At 40.0% G+C, this 25,060-nt stretch overlaps 1 protein-coding gene across 1 annotated transcript in view; it reads right to left on the minus strand.

Annotated features, from left to right (window-relative positions):
• METTL8 (methyltransferase 8, tRNA N3-cytidine) overlaps nucleotides 1-25,060 on the minus strand; it is a 102,137-nt gene that overhangs the window by 31,609 nt on the left and 45,468 nt on the right. Inside the window, 1 exon segment of the mRNA XM_045368290.3 lies at nucleotides 7,606-7,697. Coding sequence (XP_045224225.2) covers nucleotides 7,606-7,697 — 92 coding nt within the window.

Consider the following 25,060-nt stretch of genomic DNA (forward strand, 5'->3'; position numbering starts at 1 on the left):
TGATCTCTTTACTATTATGTAATGGCCTTCTTTGCCTCTTTTGATCTTTGTTGGTTTAAAGTCTGTTTTATCAGAGACTAGGATTACAACCCCTGCTTTTTTTGTTTGTTTGTTTTCCATTTGCTTGGTAGATCTTCCTCTTTCCCTTTATTTTGAGCCTATGTGTGTCTCTCATGTGAGATGGGTCTCCTGAATACAGCACACCGATGGGTCTTGACTCTTTATCCGATTTGCCAGTCTGCGTCTTTTAATTGGAGCATTTAGCCCATTTACATTTAAGGTTAATATTGTTATGTGTGAATTTGATCCTGTCATTATGATGTTAGCTGGTTATTTTGTTCGTTAGTTGATGTAGTTTCTTCCTAGCATCAATGGTGTTTACAATTTGGTATGTTTTTGCAGTGGCTGGTATCGGTTGTTCCTTTCCACGTTTAGTGCTTCCTTCAGGAGCTCTTGTAAGGCACGCCTGGTGGTGACAAAATCTCTCAGCATTTGCTTGTCTGTAAAGGATTTTATTTCTCCTTCACTTATGAAGCTTAGTTTGGCTGGATATGAAATTCTGGGTTGAAAATTATTTTCTTTAAGAATGTTGAAAATTGGCCCCCACTGTCTTCTGGCTTATAGAGTTTCTGCTGAGAGATCTGCTGTTAGTCTGATGGGCTTCCCTTTGTGGGTAACCCGACCTTTCTCTCTAGCTGACCTTAACATTTTTTCCTTCATTTCAACTTTGGTGAATCTGAAAATTCTGTGTCTTAGAGTTGCTCTTCTTGAGGAGTATCTTTGTCGCGTTCTCTGTATTTCCTGAATTTAAATGTTGGCCTGCCTTGCTAGGTTGCAGAAGTTATCCTGGAGAATATCCTGAAGAGTGTTTTCCAACTTGGTTCCATTCTCCCCATCACTTTCAGGTACACCAATAAGATGTAGGTTTAGTCTTTTCACATAGTTCCATATTTCTTGGAGGCTTCATTTCTTTTTACTTTTTTCCTCTAAACTTCTCTTCTCACTTCATTTCATTCATTTGATCTTCAATCACTGATACCCTTTTTTCCAGTTGATCGAATCGGCTACTGAAGCTTGTGTATGTGTCACGTAGTTCTCATGCCATGGTTTTCAGCCCCATCAGGTCATTTAAGGTCTTCTCTATGCTGTTTATTCTAGTTAGCCATTCGTCTAAACTTTTTTCAAGGTTTTTAGCTTCTTTGCGATGGGTTCAAACATCCTCCTTTAGCTCAGAGAAGCTTCTAATTACCGATCTTCTGCAGCCTTCTTCTCTCAACTTGTCAAAGTAATTCTCCGTCCAGCTTTGTTCCGTTGCTGGCGAGGAGCTGTGTTCCTTTGAAGGAGAAGAGGCACTCTGATTTTTAGAATTTTCAGCTTTTCTGCTCTGGTTTTTCCCCATCTTTGTGGTTTTATCTACCTTTGGTCTTTGATGATAGTGACATACAGATGGGGTTTTGGTGTGGATGTCCTTTCTGTTTGTTAGTTTTCCTTCTAACAGTCAGGACCCTCAGCTGCAGGTCTGTTGGAGTTTGCAGGAGGTCCACTCCGGACCCTGTTTGCCTGGGTATCACCAGCGGAGGCTGCAGAACAGCAAATATTGCAGAACAGCAAATGTTGCTGTCTGATTGTTCCTCTGGAGGCTTCATCTCAGAGGGACACCCGGCCATATGAGGTGTCAGTCAGCCCCTACTGGGAGGTGCCTCCCAGTTAGGCTACTCAGAGTTCAGGGACCCACTTGAGGAGGCAGTCTGTCCGTTCTCAGATCTCAAACTCCATGCTGGGAGAACCACTACTGTCTTCATAGCTGTCAGACAGGGACGTTTAAGTCTGCAGAAGTTTCTGCTGCCTTTTGTTCAGCTATGCCCTGCCCTCAGAGGTGGAGTCTACAGAGGCAGGCAGGTCTCCTTGAGCTGCAGTGGGCTCCACCCAGTTTGCGTTTCCCGGCTGCTTTGTTAACCTACTCAAGCCTCAGCAATGGCGGGCACCCTTCCCCCAGCCTCACTGCCGCATTGCAGTTGGATCTCAGACTGCTGTGCTAGCAATGAGTGAGACTCCGTGGGTGTGGGACCCTCCAAGCCAGGTGCAGGATATAATCTCCTGGTGTGCCGTTTGCTAAGACCGTTGGAAAAGCGCAGTGTTAGGGTGGGAGTGACCTGATTTTCCAGGTGCCGTCTGTCACGGCTTCCCTTGGCTAGGAAAGGGAATTCACTGACCCCTTGCGCTTCCTGGGTGAGGTGATGCCTCTCCCTGCTTTAGCTCACACTCTGTGGGCTGCACCCACTGTCCTGCACCCACTGTCGGACAAGCCCCAGTAAGATGAACCTGGTACCTCAGTTGGAAATGCAGAAATCACCCATCTTCTGCGTTGCTCACGCTGAGAGCTGTAGACTGGAGCTGTTCCTATTCAGCCATCTTGGAACTTCACCTATTTGTCTTTTCTTCATGCTAGAAACATTTATTTTCTTCTAGCTATTTTTTTTTTTTTTGGAGACAGTCACCCAGGCTGGAGTGCAATGGCGTGATCTTGACTCACTGCAACCTCCACCTCCTGAGTTCAAGTGATTCTCCTGCCTCAGCCTCCCAAGTAGCAGGGACTACAGGTGTGTGCCACCAGACCTGGCTAATTTTATATTTTTGGTAGAGATGGGGTTTCACTATGTTGGCCAGGCTGGTCTTGAACTCCTGATCTCAGGTGATCCCCTCACCTTGGGCTCCCAAAGTGCTGGGATTATAGGTATATGCCACCTCATCCGGCCTCTTCTAGCTATTTTGAAATGTTCAGTAAATTATTGTGAACTAGTCACCCTACTGATCCATTGAACATGAGGTCTTATTCCTTCTATCTAACTGTATATTTGTACCTATTAATCAATCTCTCTTCACCTCCCACCCTTTCCCGGCCTCTGGTAATTACCAATCTATTCTCTATTTTCATAACATCCACTGTTTTAGCTCCCACATATGGATAAGAACATGCAATATTTGTCTTTCTGTGCTTGACTTATTTAACTTAACATAAGGACTTCCAGTTCCTCCATGTTGCTGCAAATGATAAGATTTCATTCTTTTTTTATGGCTGAATAATATTCCATTGTGTATATATACCACATTTTCTTTATCCATTTATCCATCTGGAACAGGAAATGATGCCCACTTTTACCACTTTAATTTAACATAATACCAGAAGTCCTGGCCAGAGAAATCAGGCAAGAGAAAGAAATAAAGTGTAGCCAAGTTGGAAAGGAAGAAGTCAAATTAGCCTTGTTCAAAGACAATTTTTTTTTTTTTTTTTTTGAGACAGGGTCTCACTCTGTCACCCAGGCTGCAGTGCAGTGGTGCAAAGGTGATCTTGGCTCACTACAACCTCTGCATCCTGGGTTCAAGCAATTCTCCCACCTCAGCCTCCTGAGTAGCTGGGACTACAGGGATGCACCACCACTCCTGGCTAATTTTTTGTATTTTTAGTAGAGATAAGGTTTTGCCATGTTGGCCAGGCTGGTCTTGAACTCCTGGCCTCAAGTGATCTGCCCACTCTGGCCCCCCAAAGTTCTGGGATTACAGGCGTGAGCCACTGTGCCCAGCCCACAATATGATCTTATACTTAGAAAAACCCAAAGACTACCAAAACACTGTTAGAACTGATACATTTAGTAAAATTACAGGATACAAAATAAACACACAAAAATCAGTAGCACTTAAATATGCCAACAGTGAACAATCTGAAAAAGAAATCAAGAAAGTAATCCCATTTCCAATAGCTACAAAGAATATAAGATACCTAGAAAACAATTTAATCAGAGACGTGAAAGATCTATACAAGGAAAACTATAAAACATTCATAAAAGAAATTAAAGAGGACATTAAAAAATGGGAAGATATTCCATGCTGATGGGTCCAAATAATTAATATTGTTAAAATGACAACTCTACCCAAAGCAATTTATAGATTCAATGGAATCCCAATCAAAATGCCTATGATATTCTTCACAGAAATAGAAAACAAAATAACAAAATCCTGAAATTTTTTTTTCTTTTTTTTTTTTTTTTTGAGACAGGTTCTCACTCTGTCACCCAGTCTGGAGTACAGTGGCACAATGACAGCTTACTGCAGCCTCAAACTCCCGGGTTCAAATGATCCTCCAGCTGTAGCCCCATGAGTAGCTGGGACTACAGGCCCATGACCACAACACTTGTTTTCTGTAGAGACAGGTTTTTGCCATATTGCCCAAGCTGGTCTTGAACTCCTGGGCTCAAGCAGTCCTTCAGTCTAGGTTTCCCAAAATGCTGGGATTACAAGTGTGAGCCACTTGTGCCTGGCCCCTACAATTTTTATAGAACCACAAAAGATCCAGAATAGCCAAAGCAATCCTGAGCAAAATGGACAAAGCTGAGGCCAGGTGTGGTGGCTCACACCTGTAATCCCAGCACTTTGGGAGGCAGAGGTGGGGGATCACTTGAGGTCAGGAGTTCAAGACCAGCTTGGCCAAAACCCTATCTCTACTAAAAATACAAAAATTAGCTGGGTGTGGTGGTGGGCACCTGTAATCCCAGCTACTGGGGAGGCTGAGACAGGAAAATTGCTTGAGCCTGGGAGGCAGAGGTTGCAGTGAGCCGAGAGTTGTGCCATTGCATTCCAGCCTGAGCAACAGACAAAAACTCCGTCTCCGGAAAAAAAAAAAAAAAAAAAAAAAAAAAAGCTGCAGGCATCTGACTTAAAAACATATTACAAAGCTACAGTAACCAAATTGGCATGGTACTGGCATAAAAACAGACACATTTACTGATGGAAGAGAATAGAGAACCCAAATATAAATCCATGCATTTACAACCAACCCATTTTTGACAAAGGTATCAAGTACATACAATGGGGAAAGGACAGTCTCTTCAATAAATGGTGCTGGGAAAACTGGAAAACTATAAGCAGAAGAATGAAACTAGGCTCTCATTTACTATATACAAAAATCAAATCAAAATGGACTACAGACTTAAATCTATGACCTCAAACTATGAAACTACTAGAAGAAAACATTGGGGGAAATGCTCCAGGACATTGGAGCATTTTTATTTGTCTATTTTGTCATTTGTCAAAAGATTTCAAAAGCAAAACCAAGCAAAGCAAAAATAGAAAATGGGATTATGTCACGCTAACAAGTGCCTGTACAGCAAAGAAACAATGAACAAAGTGAAGAGACAACCCACAGAATGGAAGAAAATATTTGCAAACTACCCATTTGACAAGGGATTAATGACTGGAGTATATTAAGGAGCTCAAACAACTCAATAGCCAAAAAAAAAAAAAAATCAGATTAAAAAATGTGCAAGGTTGGGGCAGTGGTTCACTCCCATAACACCAGCACTTTGGGAGGATGAGGAGTTTCAGACCAACCTGGGCTGAGGTGGGAGGATCACCTGATCCCGGGCAAATTAAAGCTGCAGTGAGCCATGATCTCATCACTGTACTCCAGACTGGGCAACAAGACCCTGTCTCAAAAAAAAAAAAAAAAAAAAAAAAAAAAAAAAAAAAAAGCAAAAGATCTGAATAGATATTTCTCAAAAGAAGACGTACAAATGGCCAACAGCTATATGAAAAAATGCTCAATATCACTAATCATCAGAGAAATGCAAATCAAAACCACAATGAGATATCATCTCACCTCAGCTAAAATGGCATACATCAAAAAGACATGGAATAATGAATGGATGCTGGTGAGGATGTGGAAGAAGGAGAACCTTCACACACTATTGGTGGGAATGTAAATTAGTATGACCGCTATGGAAAATAGTGTGGAGTTTCCTCAAAAAACTAAAAATAGAACTACCATATCATCTAGCAATGCCACTGCTAGGTATTTATCCAAAAGAAAGGACATCAGTATATCAAAGAGATAACTGCACTCCCATGTCTACTGCAGCTCTATTCATAGCAGCCATAACATGGAATGAACATTTCCTGTTTTGTTTTTTTTTTTTTTTTTTGAGATGGAGTCTCACTCTATTGCCTGGCTGGAGTACAGTGGCGCAATCTTGGCTCACTGAAACCTCTGCCTCCCGAGTTCAAGTGATTCTCCTGCCTCAGCCTCCTGAGTAGCTGGGACTACAGGCATGCGCCACCACGCCCAGCTAATCTTTGTTATTTTTAGTAGAGACATGGTTTCACCATGTTGGCCAGGATGGTCTCAATCTCTTGACCTCATGATCTGCCCACCTCGGTCACCCAAAGTGCTGGGATTACAGGTGTGAGCTATAGCGCCCGGCTCTTGAGTTTTTTTCATGGTAGCATAGGCCAAGTTTTATTTTTTTATTTATTTATTTTTTTAATTTATTTATTATTATTATACTTTAAGTTGTAGGGTACATGTGCATAACGTGCAGGTTTGTTACATATGTATACTTGTGCCTTGTTGCTGTGCTGCACCCATCAACTCGTCATTTACATCAGGTATAACTCCCAATGCAATCCCTCCCCCCTCCCCCCTCCCCCTTCCCCCCTCCCCCCTCCCCATGATAGGCCCCGGTGTGTGATGTTCCCCTTCCTGAGTCCGAGTGATCTCATTGTTCAGTTCCCACCTATGAGTGAGAACATGCGGTGTTTGGTTTTCTGTTCTTGTGATAGTTTGCTAAGAATGATGGTTTCCAGCTGCATCCATGTCCCTACAAAGGACACAAACTCATCCTTTTTGATGGCTGCATAGTATTCCATGGTGTATATGTGCCACATTTTCTTAATCCAATCTATCACTGATGGACATTTGGGTTGATTCCAAGTCTTTGCTATTGTGAATAGTGCCGCAATAAACATACGTGTGCATGTGTCTTTATAGCAGCATAATTTATAATCCTTTGGGTATATACCCAGTAATGGGATGGCTGGGTCATATGGTACATCTAGTTCTAGATCCTTGAGGAATCGCCATACTGTTTTCCATAATGGTTGAACTAGTTTACAATCCCACCAACAGTGTAAAAGTGTTCCTATTTCTCCACATCCTCTCCAGCACCTGTTGTTTCCTGACTTTTTAATGATCGCCATTCTAACTGGTGTGAGATGGTATCTCATTGTGGTTTTGATTTGCATTTCTCTGATGGAGCATAGGCCAAGTTTTAAAAAGCCATTTATGAAGGTTGACAAGGCTTTACCTAAATTAAACTCAAATATAAAGGCCTTCAAGAAAACTGCCTTCAATCCTTACTGAAACTTTATATTTATCCTAAAACTTCAGCACCATTTTGATGTGACTTTATCTTCTTTGCTCAAAGTTTATAAATTTGTTCAAAGATCCTAGGAAGTGAAATGCATAATAGCATGGTAATAGCAGCATAGCAAGTGGAAAAGTTTAAAATTATGTTTTCATATTTTGTTTGAAATGCCACCCATGTGTATATCTCCCAGAAAAAGCAATAATATGACTACTCAAAGACCCAATTATAGGGTGAATACAAATTTCATTAACTTTGGTCCCACTACACTGGAAGAACTGGGAATTTTACCAAATGGAACAAGAGGAGGAAATCAGGAGAGGCTAAGAACTCTCAGAAGCAATGACATGAGGAGGAGGAAAAGTGACTAAAGCTCTGGCTCTAGGAGCTACAGCATACAGTTGGCTACCTTGCTCTTTGAGAAGGACTCGCACAGCTGAGTTTTCCTTTACTTTTTTTCTGGCTGCTGCTGCTTCTTCCTTAGACCACTGCATGTGATCCCTATTAAACAAATAAAAATAAAAAGATTGTAAAATATGCTTTATCATTGAAGAAGACAGAAAAAAGGTGACAGGGAACCACATCTTTCATTCTAGATTAGCTGAAGACAAATGATACAGACTAATTCCACATGGAATGAATACATTTTGTGTCAGATGTTCCTACTGATAGCGCTGGTACAACCCTGGAACTCCTACGATTCTTCTGTTTAAATCTGGTTGTGCTGCAAGCCCCAACTACCTCTGGGAAATGGCTGCTAAAGTAATGTCCTCAGAACACCCTGGTGTATGACTATTTGGGTGCTGGTATGGTTTGCTGGTTTTTACTCTAAGGCTAAATTTATTTGCCTTTTTGTTAATTTATGAACAGAACATTCTTCAGTAGTTTTTAAATGCTCCTCTTACAACACTTGTATTCTAACACTTTGCTGTCAAAGAGATGAAAGTTTAAAAATGTTTTGTACTTAGCCTGCAATTTTTAAAGTAACTTTAGATTTATTTTTCTTATTAGCTACTTTAAATTCTGTAAAAGGATTCATTTGCATTTAAGTGATAGAGTACTTGATATAGCATGTGAAAAGGTCACCTTTCTAAGTTCTGGCACTTTCTATAAGTATTTTTAGTTTCAGAATCTACTCTCCCTATGTGAGAAGATATTTTCTGCTGCAAAAAAAAATGTCTTTCTTGGAATAGAAGCAACAACTGTATGCAAGAAAGGTAATTTTTTTTAAGTTTTGTTTTCACAAAGTTTGCATTTTTTTTTGCAATAGGTTAGACTCTAGGTAAAGCAATTTCCTGGAATAAACCAGGAATAATTTTTGTCACTAAACAATAAAAAAATTACATACCCCATATTCAAGTTGCATGTAGCCTAAAAGAAAAACCTTTAACATTATTATCATATGATATATGTAGTCACCTGACTGATGACAAGGGATAAATTATACAGTTCTTGAAAGTGCATCATGCTGTGACCAACTAACACTGAGCAGTCAGCATGATCATCATCATCATCATCATAATAATTACCATCATTTATTTATTACATATCAGGTATTGTAATAAGCACATTGCATACATATGTCTTATTTAATCCTTTCAAAAATCCTTTGGTAGGGTTATAATCATGCCCACTTTGCATAGTGGCTAACAGAAATGTAATAACTTATTCAAGGTTATATAGCCAGGAAGTGGCAGAAACAGAATTCACCTAGGTTTGTGTCACTTAAAAGTCCATCTTCTCAACTATTAGTCTATTATTTTCTACCATGGCAGTGGGGGACACAGAGAGACTTAAGATGTAATGTTTGCCCATCTTGGGTTTATATTCTGCTAGTACAGGCAAGTAAACAATAAGTAAATGATAATACAGTGGAGCATGAATGGCTAGCACCTGATGAAGGGGAGTGCAGCCAATTAATGCAGCTGGGGCAAATAGGAAGACTTGAGAGAAGGTAGGTTTGGGCTCAGGTTAGGAGGAAAAGTGGTGGAGCAAATTCATGTCACTCAGAAGCTGACAATACAGACAGTGCATACAGGGAACAGTTAAAAGAAACTCCATTTTGACTGGTTCTCTTGGACTACTGCAGATGAAGTTGGGAGCTGGATAATGGTCAGATTTCAGAGGATCTTAAATGTGGGGCTGAACAGTTAAGTAGTGTGCAAGACACAATGAAGTGGGGATGGACTGGAGGAAAAGCGACCAATTAGACTGTTGGAATGGTCTAGGAGTAATGAGTCCCAGGACTAAAGTGGTAGCAATGGAGAACAGGAAGGAAAGGGGGAGAGGGAGACACTGAAAACACTGAAATTAAGACCTAGAGATTAACTAGATATTGGAGAGAAGTGTAAGAGTTATGAATGATTCCAAGGTCTTAAAACTGAGTATCTAGGAAAGTGGGGGTAACAATGACAGAATGTGGAGTTGCATTGGGTGGAATGATGATAAGCATGGTACTATTTTAAGTAATGCTTATACAATCAGATATGAGAGGGTATATTCCAGTGACCTGGCTATAAATACTGAAGGTGAGAAACAATTTTCCTTAACTAACTAACTAACTAAATAACTAAATAAATAAATCAATCAAAACTGGTATGCTGCAGTCTCCAGGAAACGTGAATGAGAATGTTTTCAGAGTTTCATAGATAAAAGTTTAACCGCCAGTATTTAAATAACACTCAATCATGTACAAGCCAAATAATCATAAACAGCTTTGTCTCTTGCTTTAACAAATGAGATTAGAATAGGTTTTTTTTTTCTTTGACTTATTTTGACTTACTTTAACATATGCGAGCAATCACATACAAATTGGGGCTGGCAACTATACTTTAAATTCTGTATATATTAAATATACTATATTGAATACAATTACACGACAGTTGTGAAATTAAAGGCAACAAGTTATTTATTGAAAAAATAGTATTTCTAAGGTTAGGGATGAGTTTTTCATCTACAAATTTCTACCACATATAGGAAAGAAAATAGAACAATCTATTTCCCTGGAAAGAATCAAGCTGTAAGACAATAAGAGTATATGTGGTCTTCCACTTTAAGCATTTAAGCTTTCAGTTTAACTTGCTATTTCTTAAGTATTTAATAGATACAGTTATTTTTTAACTGTAACTTCCTTACCCTGTTCTTTATGTTACTTCATTTTCTTAACTGCTAAGTGAGGGGAATATTAAATCCTAAGTTCCTGCAGAACAGATTTTTTTTTACACTACAGTTACAGAATCCCCACAGAAACCTATAAAATGTTCCTACTGTATTTATGGGGACTTCCTCCAGCCCTGCTGCTTTATGGCAGTTCTTTATTTTGGAGGAACTGGATTCATGTATCCCAAAACCCAACAGCTGGCAATAAGAATCATACAACTTTTTATTAGTAATAATACAACTACAATAGAATTTAAGCATAGAAATAAATAATAAACAAACTGAAAATAATCAAGTATTTAACAGCAACAAAAACCAAAGGAAAAAAGTGGTTTATAGAGTTTGACCAATAAATTGTACTTCTGGGAACTTACTGAAATGAAGTAACTCAAAAGAACTAAGAAATTCTGTACAGGGAAATATTTGTATGAAGATATTCACTGGAACACTAAATATAATATTAGTAGCAAAAAATGAGAAACAACTTCAGTGATAGGGAAATGAAAAAATTATAGTAAATCAAAGGAATATTATGCAGACATTAAGATAATAAATATGACTATTACATGACAATATGGAAAAGTATTTATAAAATAACATGAGGTTAAAAAAGTAGATCCCCAAATTTTATGTATATATATCTTTTTTTTTTTTTTAGATGGAGTTGCTCTGTTGCCCAGGCTGGAGTGCAATTGCACAATCTCGACTCACTGCAACCTCTGCCTCCTGTGTTCAAGCGATTCTCCTGCCTCAGCCTCCCGAGTAGCTGGGATTACAGGCATGTGCCCCCATGCCCTGCTAATTTTTGTATTTTTAGTAGAGATGGGGTTTCACCATATTGGCCAGGCTGGTCTTGAACTCCTGACATCAGGTGATCCACCTGCCTTGGCCTCCTAAAGCGCTAGGATTACAGACGTGAGCCACCGTGCCCAGCCTATAACAAGTTTTAAAAAAACCTTTTTAGCCTTTGGAAAAACCTTTGACAGCCTCAAACTCCTGAGTTCAACCAATCCTTCAGCCTCAGCCTCCTGAGTAGCTGGGACTATAAGTGTATACCACTGTGCCCAGCTAATTTTTAAAATTTTTCAATTAATTTTTTTTTTTTTTTTGTAGAGACGGGTTTTGCTTTGTTGCCCAGGCTGGTTTCCTACTCCCTCATCAAGCGATCCTCCTGCCTTGGCCTCCCATACTGCTGGGATTACAGGCATGAGTGAGCCACCACACCTGCCTGAGTTCCTTAATTGTGTGACTAACAAAAAATACAAACATAGAGCCAATGCCTTCCTACTTTGCACACAATGGGATGGAGGTCACAGCTGCTGAAGAAACCAATACCCACCTCCCTCATTAAGTATTCAGTGGGAACCTATATCTATCAGGCACTGGGCCTGTGAACTGGGGACACATCGATGAGAAGATTTGGTAGAACTCAAAATTTTGAGTGATTCTCCTACCTCAGCCTCCTATGTAGCTGGAATTATAGGCCGAGGCAGGCAGATCACAAGGTCAGGAGATCGAGACCATCCTGGCTAACATGGTGAAACCCCGTCTCTACTAAAAATACAAAAAATTAGCCGGGCGTGGTGATGAACGCTTGTAGTCCCAGCTACTCGGGAGGCTGAGGCAGGAGAATGGCGTGAACCCGGAAGGCAGAGCTTGCAGTGAGCCGAGATTGTGCCACTGCACTCCAGCCTGGGCGACAGAGTGAGACTCCGTCTCAAAAAAAAAAAAAAAAAAATATATATATATATAAAAAAACCCAATATATTTATATAAATATATATTTATATAAACCCAATACGGGAGGACCCAGATCCATAAAACAAGTTCTTAGAGACCTACAAGGAGACTTAAACTGCCACACAATAGTGGTGGCAGTTTTAACACCCCAGTGTCAATACTGGACAGATCAACAAGACAGAAAATGAACAAGGATATTCAAGACTTGAACTCAGCTCTGGATCAAGTGGACCTGATGGATATCTACAGAACTCTCCACCCCAAGACAACAGAATATACATTCCTCTAAAATAGACCACATAATTAGAAATACAACATTCCTCAGCAAATGCAAAAGAATTGAAATCATAACGAATGGTCTCTCAGACCGCAGTACAATCAAATTAGAACTCGAGATTTAAAAACTCTCTCAAAACCATACAACTACATGGAAATTGAACAACCTGCTCCTGAATGACTCCTGGGTAAATAATGAAATTAAGACAGAAATCAAAAAGTTCTTTAAAACCAATAAGAACAAAGTGACAATGTACCAGAATTTCTGGGATGCAGCTAAAGCAGTGTTAAGAGGGAAATTTATAACACTAAATGCCCACATTGGAAAGCTAGAAAGATTTCAAATCAAAACCCTAACATCACAATTAAAAGAACTAGAGAAGCAAGAGCAAACAAATCTAAAAGCTAGAGGAAGACAAGAAATAACTAAGACCAGAGCAGAACCGAAGGAGACAGAGACACAAAAAATCTTTCAAAAAAAAAAATCAATGAATCCAGGAGCCAGTTTTTTGAAAAAAACTGATAAAACAGATAGACTGCTAACTAGACTAAGAAGAAAAGAGAGAAGAATCAAATAGACAAAAAATGATAAAGAGGATATTGCCACTGACCCATGGAAATACAAACTACCATCAGACAGTACTATAAACACTTCTAGGCAAATAAACTAGAAAATCTAAAGAAACTGATAAATTCCTGGACACATACACCCTCCCAACACTAAACCAGGAAGAAGTTCAATCCTTGAATAGACCAATAACAAGTTCTGAAATTGAGGTAGTAATAGCCTACCAACCAAAAAAAGCCCAGGACCAGGTAGATTCACAGCTAAATTCTACCAGAGGTACAAAGAGGAGCTGGTACCATTCCTTCTGAAACTATTCCAAACAATTGAAAAGGAGGGACTCCTCCCTAAGTCATTTTATGAGGCCAGCATCATCCTGATACCAAAACTTGGCAGAAACACAACAAAAAAAAGAAAACTTCAGGCCAATATCCCTGATGAACATCGATGCAAAAATCCTCAATAAAATACCGGCAAACTGAATCCAGCAGCACATCAAAAAGCTTATCCACCAATCAAGTTGGCTTCATGCCTGGGATGCAAGGCTGGTTCAACGTATGCAAATTAATAAGCGTAATCCATCACATAAACAGAACCAATGACAAAAATTACATGATTATTTCAATAGATGCAGAAAAGGCCTTCAATAAAATTCAACATCACTTCATGTTAAAAACTCTCAATGAACTAGGTATTGATGGGATGTATCTCAGAATAATAAGAGCTATTTATGACAAATCCATGGCCAATATCATACTGAATGGGCAAAAGCTGAAAGCATTCCCTTTGAAAACTGGCGTAAGACAAGGATGCCCTCTCTCACCACTCATATTCAACATAGTATTGGAAGTGCTGACCAGGGCAATAAGGCAAGAGAAAGAAATAAAGAGTATTCAAATAGGAAAAGAGCAAGCCAAATTGTCTCTGTTTGCAGATGACATGATCCTATATTTAGAAAACCCCATCGTCTCAGCCCAAAAACTCCTTTAGCTGATAAACGACTTCAGCAAAGTCTTGGGATACAAAATCAATGTGCAAAAATCACAAGCGTTCCTACACATCAACAACAGACTAGCAGAGAGCCAAATCATGAATGAACCCCCATTCACAATTGCTACAAAGAGAATAAAATACCTAGGAATACAGCTAATAAGGGACATGAAGGACCTCTTCAAGATGAACTACAAACCACTGTTCAAAGAAATAAGAGAGGACACAAACAAATGGAAGAACATTCCATGCTCACAGATAGGAAGAATCAACATCATGAAAATGGCCATACTGCCCAAAGTAATTTATAGATTGATTCTATGTTATTCCCATCAAACTACTGTTGACTTTCTTCACAGAATTAGAAAAAACTACTTTAAATTTCATATGGAACTAAAAAAGAGCCCACATAGTGAAGACAATCCTAAGCAAAAAGAACAAAGCTGGAGGCATCATGCTACCTGACTTCAAACTATACAACAGGGCTACAGTAACCAAAACAGCATGGTACTGGTATCAAAACAGACATATAGACCAATGGAACAGAACAGAGACCTCTGTTAAACAGAGAAATAATTCCACACGTCTACAACCATCTGATCTTCAACAAACCTGACAAAAACAAGCAATGGGGAAAGGATTCCCTACTTCATAAATGGTGCTGGGAAAACTGGCCAGCCATATGCAGAAAACTGAAACCGGACTCCTTCCTTACACCTTATTCAAAAATTAACTCAAGGTGGATTTAAGACTTAAATGTAAAACCAAAAACCATAAAAACCCTAGAAGAAAACCTAGGCAATACCATTCAGGACATAGCATGGGCAAAGACTTCATGACAAAACACCAAAAGCAACTGCAACAAAAGCCAAAGTCGACAAATGGGATCTAATTAAACTAAAGGGCTTCTTGCACAGCCAAAGAAACTAGCATCAGAGTGAACAGGGAACCTACAGAATGGGAGAAAATTTTTGCAATCTACCCATCTGACAAAGGTCTAATATCCAGAATCTACAAGGTATTTAAACAAATTTACAAGAAAAAAAAATCAAAAAGTGGGCAAAGGATATGAGCAGACACTTCTCAAAAGAAGACATTTATGCAGCCAATAAACATATGAAAAAAAGCTCATAATCACTGATCATTAGAGAAATGCAAATCAAAACTGCAATGAGGTATCTCACGCCAGTCAGAATGGCGAGTATTAAAAGGAAACAATAGATGCTGACAAGGCTGTGGAGAAATAGGAACACTTTTTTCTTTTTTTTTTTTTTTTTTTGACATGGAGTCTTGCTCTGTTGCCAGGCTGGAGTGCAGCAGCATGATCTTGGCTCACTGTAACCTCCACCTCCCAGGTTCAAGTGATTCTCCTGCCTCGGCCTTCTGAGTAGCTAGGACTATAGGCACACACCACCACACCCAGTTCACTTTTTTGTATTTTTAGTAGAGACAGAGTTTCACCATGTTGGCCAGGATGGTCTCCATCTCCTGACCTTATGATCCGCCCACCTTGGCCTCCCAAAGTGCTGGGATTACATGCATGAGCCACCACGCCCAGCTAGGAATGCTTTTACACTGTTGGTGGGCATGTAAATTAGTTCAACCATTGTGGAAGACAGTGTGGCGATTCCTCAAGGATCTAGAACCAGAAATATCATTTGACCCAGTAATCCCATTACTGGGTATACACCCAAAGGAATATAAATCATTCTACTATAAAGACACATGCACATATGTGCTTACTGCAGCATTATTTACAATAGCAAAGGCATGGAACCAACCCAAATGTCAATCAATGATAGACTGGATAAAGAAAATGTGGTACATATACACCATGGAATACTATGCAGTCATAAAAAAGAATGAGATCATGTCCGTTGCAGGGACTTGGATGAAGTTGGAAGCCATCATCCTCAGCAAACTAACACAGGACAAGAAAACCAGACACTGCATGTTCTCCCTCATAAGTAGGAGTTGAACAATGAGAACACATGGACACAGGGAGGGGAACAACATACACAGGGGCCTGTCGGCAGGTGGAGGGCAAGGGGAGAGACAGCATTAGGACAAATCCCTAATGCATGCAGGGCCTAAAACCTAGATGATGGGTTGATAGGTGCAGCAAATCACATGGCACATGTATACCTATGTAACAAACCTGCACATTCTGCACATGTATCCCAGAACTCAAAGTAAAATTAAAAAAAAAAAAAGAAGAAAAAAAGAAAAGATGACTACAAGAAAAAAAAAATACACACACACACACACATATTTGGGCCAGGCGCAGTGGCTCATGCCTGTAATCCCAGCATTTTGGGAGGCTGAGGGGGGTGGATCACCTGACGTCAGAAGTTCAAGACCATCCTGGCCAACATGGTGAAACCTCATCTCTAATAAAAATACAAAAAATTAGCCGGGTGTGGTGGCGGGCGCCTGTAATCCCAGCTACTTGGGAGGCTGAGGCAGGAGAATCACTTGAACCTGAGAGGCAGAGTTTGCAGTGAGCTGAGATCGAGCCATTGTACTCCAGCCTGGGCAACAGAGCGAGACTCTGTCTGAAAAAAACAAACACACACAAAAACCCCAAAACACACACATGTGTACTGAACATGTAAAAAACAAAAAGAACTATGTAAGAAACAGGGTAAGAGGAATCAGATGATAAGTAAAATTTTTATATAAGGAAAATTATATAATGAAGAATTCTTGGGATCTGAACCCCATTAAGATTCTGGAAACTGTCTATTATTTAAGTGGGTTACATAATAGAAATCATGTTGCAACACACAGTCTTACCTTGGATCTACAAAAAAAAGGCTTAGCTCAGTGTTTTTAAACTAAAGGTCATAAACCTTGGTGAGTCCTGAAATCAATTTAGTTACTCTAAGCAACCCGTGAAGAAAGAAACAGAAACAGAGTAGAATAAAATAAATGGAAAATACTGCGTACACACCTCACATGGTAAAAACTGTACCGGAAACTTTTGTTCCTGTTTGATATATGTGTATATGTTATGTACACATGTGCTGGTCCATGATGGAAAGTGTGTTCCTTACTGGGAGCATGCCAATGGCCTAGCTGATGTAGTCACGTAATACAAGTGCTTAGTGCTTCCTTATAAATGGCTGAGATCCCTTGAAAAGTTTCTATATGCTTAAACCAAGAACATTGTGGAATAAGGAATGATTTTTCCAAGTAACCGTGTAAGTTCCTTAATATAGACAGATCTCAGGGCCATGTCTCAAAAGCATTTTGAATATCGTTTCCTGTCACCACCCTCCAAAATTGATAAATGTACTAAGTATAACTAAAAGACAATAGGCAGAATGTAAAATGGTTCAGTCACTGTGGAAAACAATTTGAGTTTCTCAAAAACTTAATTAAACACAGAATTAAAACATGACCCTGCAATTCCACTCTTAGGTATATATTCCAAAGAAATGAAAGCAAGGACCCAAACAAGAACATAGTTCACCCATGTTCATAGCAGCACTATTCACAAGAGGCAAAACAGTGGAACAGCCCAAATGTCCATTGGTAGATGAATGAATAAACCAACTGTGATGTATACAAATGATGGAATATCATTCAGCCATAAAAAGAACGAAGGGCCAATACATGCTACAAGGTATATAACCCTCCAAGATATTATGCTAAGTGAAAGATGTCAGACATAAAAGGTCACATTGTATGATTCCATGTCTATGAAATATCCAGAATGACTGGGTGCAGAGGCTTACGTCTATAATCCCAGCACACTGGAGGCTGAGGCAAGTGGATCACTTGAGCCTAGGAGTTCAAGACCAGCATGGGCAACATGGTAAAACCCCATCTATACTAAAAATACAAAAAATTAGGCAGCCATGGTGGCACACGCCTGTAGTCCCAGTTACTTGGGAGGCTGAGGTGGGAGGATCACTTAAGTCCAGGTGGTCGAGGCTGCAGTGAGCTGTTACCATGCCACTGCACTCCAGTCTGGGTGACAGGGCAAGAACCTGTCTCAAATAAGCAAACAGACAGACAAAAAATGAAAGACTAGACCAACTGTGGTGGCTCATTCCTGTACTTTCAGCACTTTAGGAGGCTGAGGCAGGAGGATTACTTCAGCCCAGGAGTTCAAGACCAGTCTGGGCAACATAGTGAGACCCCATCTCTATAAAAAATAAAAAATTAGCCAGGTGTGGTAGCACACACTTGTAATCTCAGCTACCTGGGGGGCTGAGGCAGGAAGATCACTTGAGCCCAGGAGGTCAAAACTGCAATGAGCTGTGACTGTGCCACTGCACTCCAATCTGGGTGACAGAGTGAGATGCTGTCTTTAAATTAATTAAGTAAGTAAGTAAGAAAGTAAAAGACTATAGGCAGTTATAAGTACTAGTAATATAAACACCCAGAATCTGGAAGGCAAATCTTTCTCAGGATATTAGAAACTAAATAAAAAAGAGTATCTTTATTTTTTCTTAAAATTAAAAAAAAATATTGTCATACGGAGAGTAAATCATCCTTACAAACCAAAGGCTAAATGGAAAAATGAATTGTAGATAATTCTGAGCAACACCTCTAAGAGAAAATTGACATGTACTTTTCTAGAAACATCTTTAAAAAACCAAATTCAGGCTGGGTGTGGTGGCTTGTGCCTATAATCCCAGCATTTTGGGAGGCCAAGGCAGGAGGACTGCTTGAGGCCAGGAGTTCAAGATCAGCCTGGGTAACATGGCAAGACCCCTCTCTAAAAAAAATAAAATAAGACAAAATAAAAAATTAGCCACTATGGTGCCATTGTACTTCAGCTTGGGTGACAAAGCAAGACCCTGTCTCAAACAAACAAACAAAAAAAATCAAATTCCGCAAGAGAGGAAATACTATTCTTAAATATAAAGGAGAAAATAAGGAAGAAAACAAAAACTTTTGAACAGAATTTTGGACTTGAAGGATGGGGAGACAAAACCACATTTCGTTTAATTTACAAATCTTCTCTTCAAGAAGACAAATATGTAAAAAAGGTGTGTGGGAAGATAATGTGAATCAACTACCTTCCTCTTCCCTGGGTGAAACAATTTTTATTACTGCTCTTACAGTGTGTATTTGTGTTGGTAGAGAGTTCACCACAGGTGTCAGGTGCAGACTGGCCAACCCCTTGGGGGGTATGCTATGAAGACAGATGGCTGTCTAGACTAGATCAATGTTTTTCAAACTGAGTAACAGAGCCCTAAGGGTCCTTTAGGCTGCTAGAGTAAGTGAAGAAAAGTGAGAGGGAAAAGGAAGTGGTGCTGTTGATGCTCCAGGCCTCTATGCCAACTTCATTCAGGGCAGGTTTGCTTTTATCTTTTAAATCCTAGGATTCCATGTTAAAGCTTCACTTGAAAATAGTTCTGTTGCTAAAGAAAATTATAAAAACCATTGGACTGGATCAAGGGTTCCCAAACCTGGCTCCTCAACAGAATTACTAAAAGAGCCTTTTCAAGTTAGGAATTCCTGGGTCATACCTCTAGACCTACTGAAATAGTAACTCCCTGAAGGATTCTTGTGCAGCCAGCCCAAAGCTAGCCCATGTGTTTGAGAAGCGCGGGACCAGATGATCTTTGCTTTCCTGAGTCTATGACAAAACGACTTAAATCAGTAGGCAAGAATCTCAGGCAAGAGAGCACATGGTAGCAGATGGAAAAAGAGAATATAGATAGCTAAATCACTAGGGTCTAATGAAGAAAACAAAAAAATTGGTAAATGAGGAGCTTGCCTAAGATCAGAAGTTGCTCTGGAGATTTAATTGCCTGGCAAAGGGCCCATTTCAACTCATAGCCTGTGATAACTATCCATATTGGTGATGGTAGTCAAAATGGTTTAATGGAGCAGCTGTTCAAAAAAGTATAATGTGAACCACATATGTAGTTTTAAAATTTCTAGTAGCCATGGTAAAGAAAAGTGAAAATAAAGAGGTGAAACCAATTTTAAAAATACATTTTATTTAGGCCAGGCACAGTGGCTCACGCCTGTAATCCCAGCACTTTGGGAGTCCGAGGTGGGCAGTTCACCTGAGGTCAGGAGTTTGAGACCAGCCTGGCCAACACAGTGAAACCCTGTCTCTAAAAAAATACAAAAATTAGCTGGGCATGGTGGCGATATGGAAGAGAAGAGCGTGGTCCCTTTAAATGATACAGAAGCGGGGAAGGGAAGTGCTAGCTAGAGGAGAACATGGTCCCTGGCTAGGGCTTCACCCACACAAACCTAGGTGAGGACAGGCATTTCCTGCCCAAATGTTGTATTTTCCCCAGACCGCCCTGGCCCGCCACGTCCCCATCCTATGCCTATAAACACCCCCTATCCCCCAGACCCTAGCAGGCAGACACATAGGTGGCTGGACATCGCGAGAAGCACATCAGCAGGAACCAGCACACCAGCAGGCCACCAACCAGCAGAACGACATTTGGCCAGGGCAGCCAGAGGAGAGCCCAGTCCAACGAGCGGTCCGACTCCAGGGGAAAACCATCTCCCTTCTGGCTCCCCCATCTGCTGAGAGCTACTTCCACTCAGTAAAACCTTGCACTCATTCTCCAAGCTCGTAAGTGATCTGATTCTTCCTGTACAACAAGGCAAGAACCCAGGGATACAGAAAGTCCTCTTTTTTTACGACAAGGCAGGGGTATAATTGAGCTAACACAAGCTGCCTATGGATGGCTAAACTAAAAGAGCACCCTGTAACACACGCCCGCTGGGGCTTCAGGAGCTGTAAACACTCACCCCTAAACACTGTCAGGGGGTCAGAGCCCCACAGCCTGCCCATCTGTATGCTCCCCTAGAGGTTTGAGCAGTGGGTCACTGAAGAAGTGAGCCACACCCCCATCGCACATCCTGCGAGGGGGACATGGGAGCTTTTCCCCTTTCAGTGGTGCATGTTTATAATCCCAGATACTCAGAAGGCTGAGGCAGGAGAATTGCTTGAACCTGGGAGACAGAGGTTGCAGTGAGCTGAGATTCCATCACTGCACTCCATCCGGGGCGACAGAGTGAAACTGTCTTATTAAAAAAAAATATATATATATATATAAAATATATATGTACGTACATGTATATATAATATACATGTACATATGTGTATATATAATATATATGTACATATGTGTATATATGTACGTATGTGTGTATATATAATTTAACTGCATATATCCAAATTTTCATTCATTTTTAACATATAATTCAATATAAAAATTATTAATGAGATTCTTTACCATTTTTTGTACTAAGTTTTAAAAATCTTACAGTACATCTCAATTCAGCCCTGTTATTAATATATTTCAAGTGCTCAATAACCACATGTGGCTAGTGGCTACCATATTGTACAGTGTAGAACTAATTAATTAAAAAATCAATGTATTCCCTTTCAAAATTGAGATTCAGTTGCAATCAAAACATAAAAGGCCCGTGAATCACTTTCCTAGCCCCAGAGATGCTGTTCCAGAGGCTAGTCTGATAACAATTTTGTCTGCAGATATCATACCCGACTTGACTTTTTCAGCTCTGACCACTCTCCCTCTTCCCAGCAGCAGTGTCTGCGTGCTGGACATTTACACCTGAATGTCCTGCTCACAAAGCCTATTCAAAATGTCTAAAACCAAATTCACCATCTTTCTTCCAAAATAAAACAAATACATTTACCACTTGATTTTCCTATTTCTATTAGTTACTTAAGATCAAAACTTCAGAGTCAACTTCTTCCTTTTTCTTTACTCTGCACAAGCACCAAGTTCTATTTATTCTTCTGTCATGATCTCTTGCTCACTGGACCTTTCCTGCTTCTAATTCTTCCTGCTGATCAGTCTAGTATAGTGTTACCAAATATATACACTTAATACACTAGCTATAATGTCATTTATCTTCAGTGGCTCTGTAATGCCTTATACTTCAGCTATGAATTCAGGACCATGCACAATCGTAAACCTACCCCCTCATCTGGCCTATGTCATTCTGACTTTATCTTTCACCAATCTCCTAGGAAAGCCTTTGTTAAGGCAAACTATCCTATGCTCTCTCTCCTGAAAATGCCTTATATTTCCTCATCTCAGTGCTTTATAATTTTCTATCCAACTAGAATGCCCTTATTTCAGTTTACCTATTCAAAGCATTAATTCAACAAATATTTGTGTGTCAGGCATTGTGCTATGTACTGGAGGCAATATAAATAGGGGCATATCTTATATAATTATGCTTTGCTTTATCACATTTTACAGTTACTGCATTTTTTACAAATTGAAGGTTTGTGGCAACCCTGCATTGAGCAAGTCTATTGGCACCATTTCTCCAACAGCATGTGCTCACCTCATGTCTCTGTTACATTTTGGTAATTCTTGCAATATTTCAAACTATTTCATTATTATTATATCTGTTATGAGCTGTCATCAGTGATCTTTGATGTTACTATTGTAATTGTTTTAGAGCACCATGAACCATCCCCATATAAAACAGCGAATTTAATTGATAAATATTATGTGTGTTCTGACTGCTCCACTGACCCGGCTTTGCCTGTCTCTTTCCCTCTCTTCAGGCTCCCCTATTCCCTGAGACAAAACAATATGAAATGAGTCCAGTTGATTACCTACAGTAGCCTCTACATGTTCAAGTGAAAGGAAGAGTTACATATCTCTCACTTTAAATCAAAAGCTAGAAAAGACTAAGCTTAGTGAGGAAGGCCTATTGCAAGCTGAGATAGGCCAAAACCTAGGTCTCTAGCCCTAGTCAACTTGTGACATGCAAAGGAAATGTTCTTAAAGGAAATTAAAGATGCTGCTCCAGGTTGAGTGCTATGGCTCACACCTGTAATTCCAGCACTTTGGGAGGCTGAGTTGGGAAGATCACTTGAGCTCAGGAGTTCAAGACCAGCCTGGGCAACATGGTGAAACCCCATCTCTACAAAAAATACAAAAATTAGCCTGGCATGGCAGTGAATGCCTATAGTCCCAGATACTTGGAAGGCTGAGGCCAGAGAATCACTTGACCCTGGAGGAGGTTGAGGCTGCAGTGAACTGTGACCACACCACTGCACCACTGCACTCCAGCTTGGGTGACAGAGTCTCCCTGTCTGAAAAAAATAAAATAAAATAAAATAAAAAATGAAAAGATGCTACTCCAGTGAATACATGAATGAACACATGCTATTTCTCATGAAATAGCATTACTGATATGAATAAAGGTTTAGTGGTATGCATAAAAGATAAAACCAGTCACAATATTCCCATAAGCCAAAGCCTAATCCAGAGCAAGGCCCTAACTTTCTTTGATTCTATGAAGGCTCAGAGAGATGAGGTAGCTGCAGAAGAAAAGTGAAGCTAGTGGAGGTTGGTTCATGAGGTTTAAGGAAACAAGCCATCTCCATAGCATAAAAGTGCAAAGCAAAGCAGTAAGTGCTGATGGAGAAGCTGTAGCATCAAGTTATCCAAAAGATCCAGCTAAGATCACTGATGAAGGTGGTTACACTAAAAAACAAATTTTCAATGTAAATAAAACAGTTTTCTATTGGAAGAAGACGCCATCTAAGACTTTCTTTTTTTTTTTTTTTGAGACGGAGTCTCACTCTGTTGCCCAGGCTGGAGTGCAGTGGCGCAATCTCGGCTCATTGCAGGCTTTGTCTCCTGGGTTCAAGCCATTCTCCTGCCTCAGCCTCCAGAGTAGCTGGGACTACAGGCGCCCGCCACCATGCCTGGCTAATTTTTTTTAAATTTTTAGTAGAGACGGGGTTTCACCATGTTAGCCAGGATGGTCTTGATCTCCTGACCTCGTGATCTGCCTGCCTTGGCCTCCCAAAGTGTTGGGATTACAGGCGTGAGCCACCGCACCCGGCCAGATGCCATCTAAGACTTTCATAGTCAGAAAGGATAAGTCAATGCCTGGCTTCAAAGCTTCAAAGGACAGGCTGACTCTCTCGTTAAGGGCTAAGGCAGCTGGTGACTTTAAGTTGAAGCCAGTGCTTATTTACTATTCCAAAAATCCTAGGGCCCTGAAAAATGATGCTGAATCTACTCTGCCTATACTCTATAAATGAAACAACAAAGCCTAGATGACAACATATCTGTTTATAGCATGGTTTACTGAATGTTTTAAGCCCACTGTTGAGACCTAATGCTCAGAAGAAAGAATTCCTTGAAAAATATTACTGCTCACTGACAACATGCCTTGTCACCCCACAGTTCTGATGGAAATGTACAAGGATATTAATGTTGTTTTCATGCCAACTAATACAATATCCATTCTGCAGCCCATGGATCAAGGAGTAATTTCAACTTTCAAGACTTACTTAAGAACTACATTTCGTAAAGCTACAGCTGCCATAAATAGTAATTCCTCTAGTGGATCTGGGCAAAGTAAACTGAAAACATTCTGGAAAGGATTCACTAATCTACACGCCATTAAGAACATTTGTGATTCATGGGAGGAGGTCAAAATAACAACATCAATAGGAGTTTGGAAGAAGTTGATTCTAATGGATGATTCTGAGGGGTTCAAGACTTCAGTGGAAAAAGTAACAGCAGATATGGTGGAAACAGCAAGAGAACTAGAATTAAAAGTGGGGCCTAAAGATTTAGGCTGAATTGCTGCAATCTCATGATAAAACTTGAACAGATGAGGAGTTCCTTTGTAGGGATGAGCAAATTAAAGTAGCTTCTTGAGATAGAATCTACTTGGGGTGAAGACACTGTGAACACTGTGGAAATTACAACAAAGAATTATGTTGCGGGAAGTCAGGGACCCTGAACAGAGGGACCGGCTGAAGCCATGGCAGAAGAACATAAATTGTGAAGATTTCATGGACATATATTAGTTCCCCAAATTAATACTTTTATAATTTTTTATGCCTGTCTTTACTGCAATCTCTGAACATAAATTGTGAAGATTTCATGGACATTTATCACTTCCCTAATCAATACTCTTGTAATTTCCTATGCCTGTCTTTACTTTAATCTCTTAACCCCATCATCTTCGTAAGCTGAGGATGTATGTGGCCTCAGGACCCTGTGATGATTGCGTTAACTGCACAAATTGTTCGTAAAGCATGTGTGTTTAAACAACATGAAATCTGGGCACCTTGAAAAAAGAAAAGGATAACAGCGATGTTCAGAGAACAAGGGAGATAACCATCAGGTGT

Source organism: Macaca fascicularis, chromosome 12 (genome assembly GCF_037993035.2).
Source record: "Macaca fascicularis isolate 582-1 chromosome 12, T2T-MFA8v1.1".
NCBI classification, from domain to species: domain Eukaryota; kingdom Metazoa; phylum Chordata; class Mammalia; order Primates; family Cercopithecidae; genus Macaca; species Macaca fascicularis.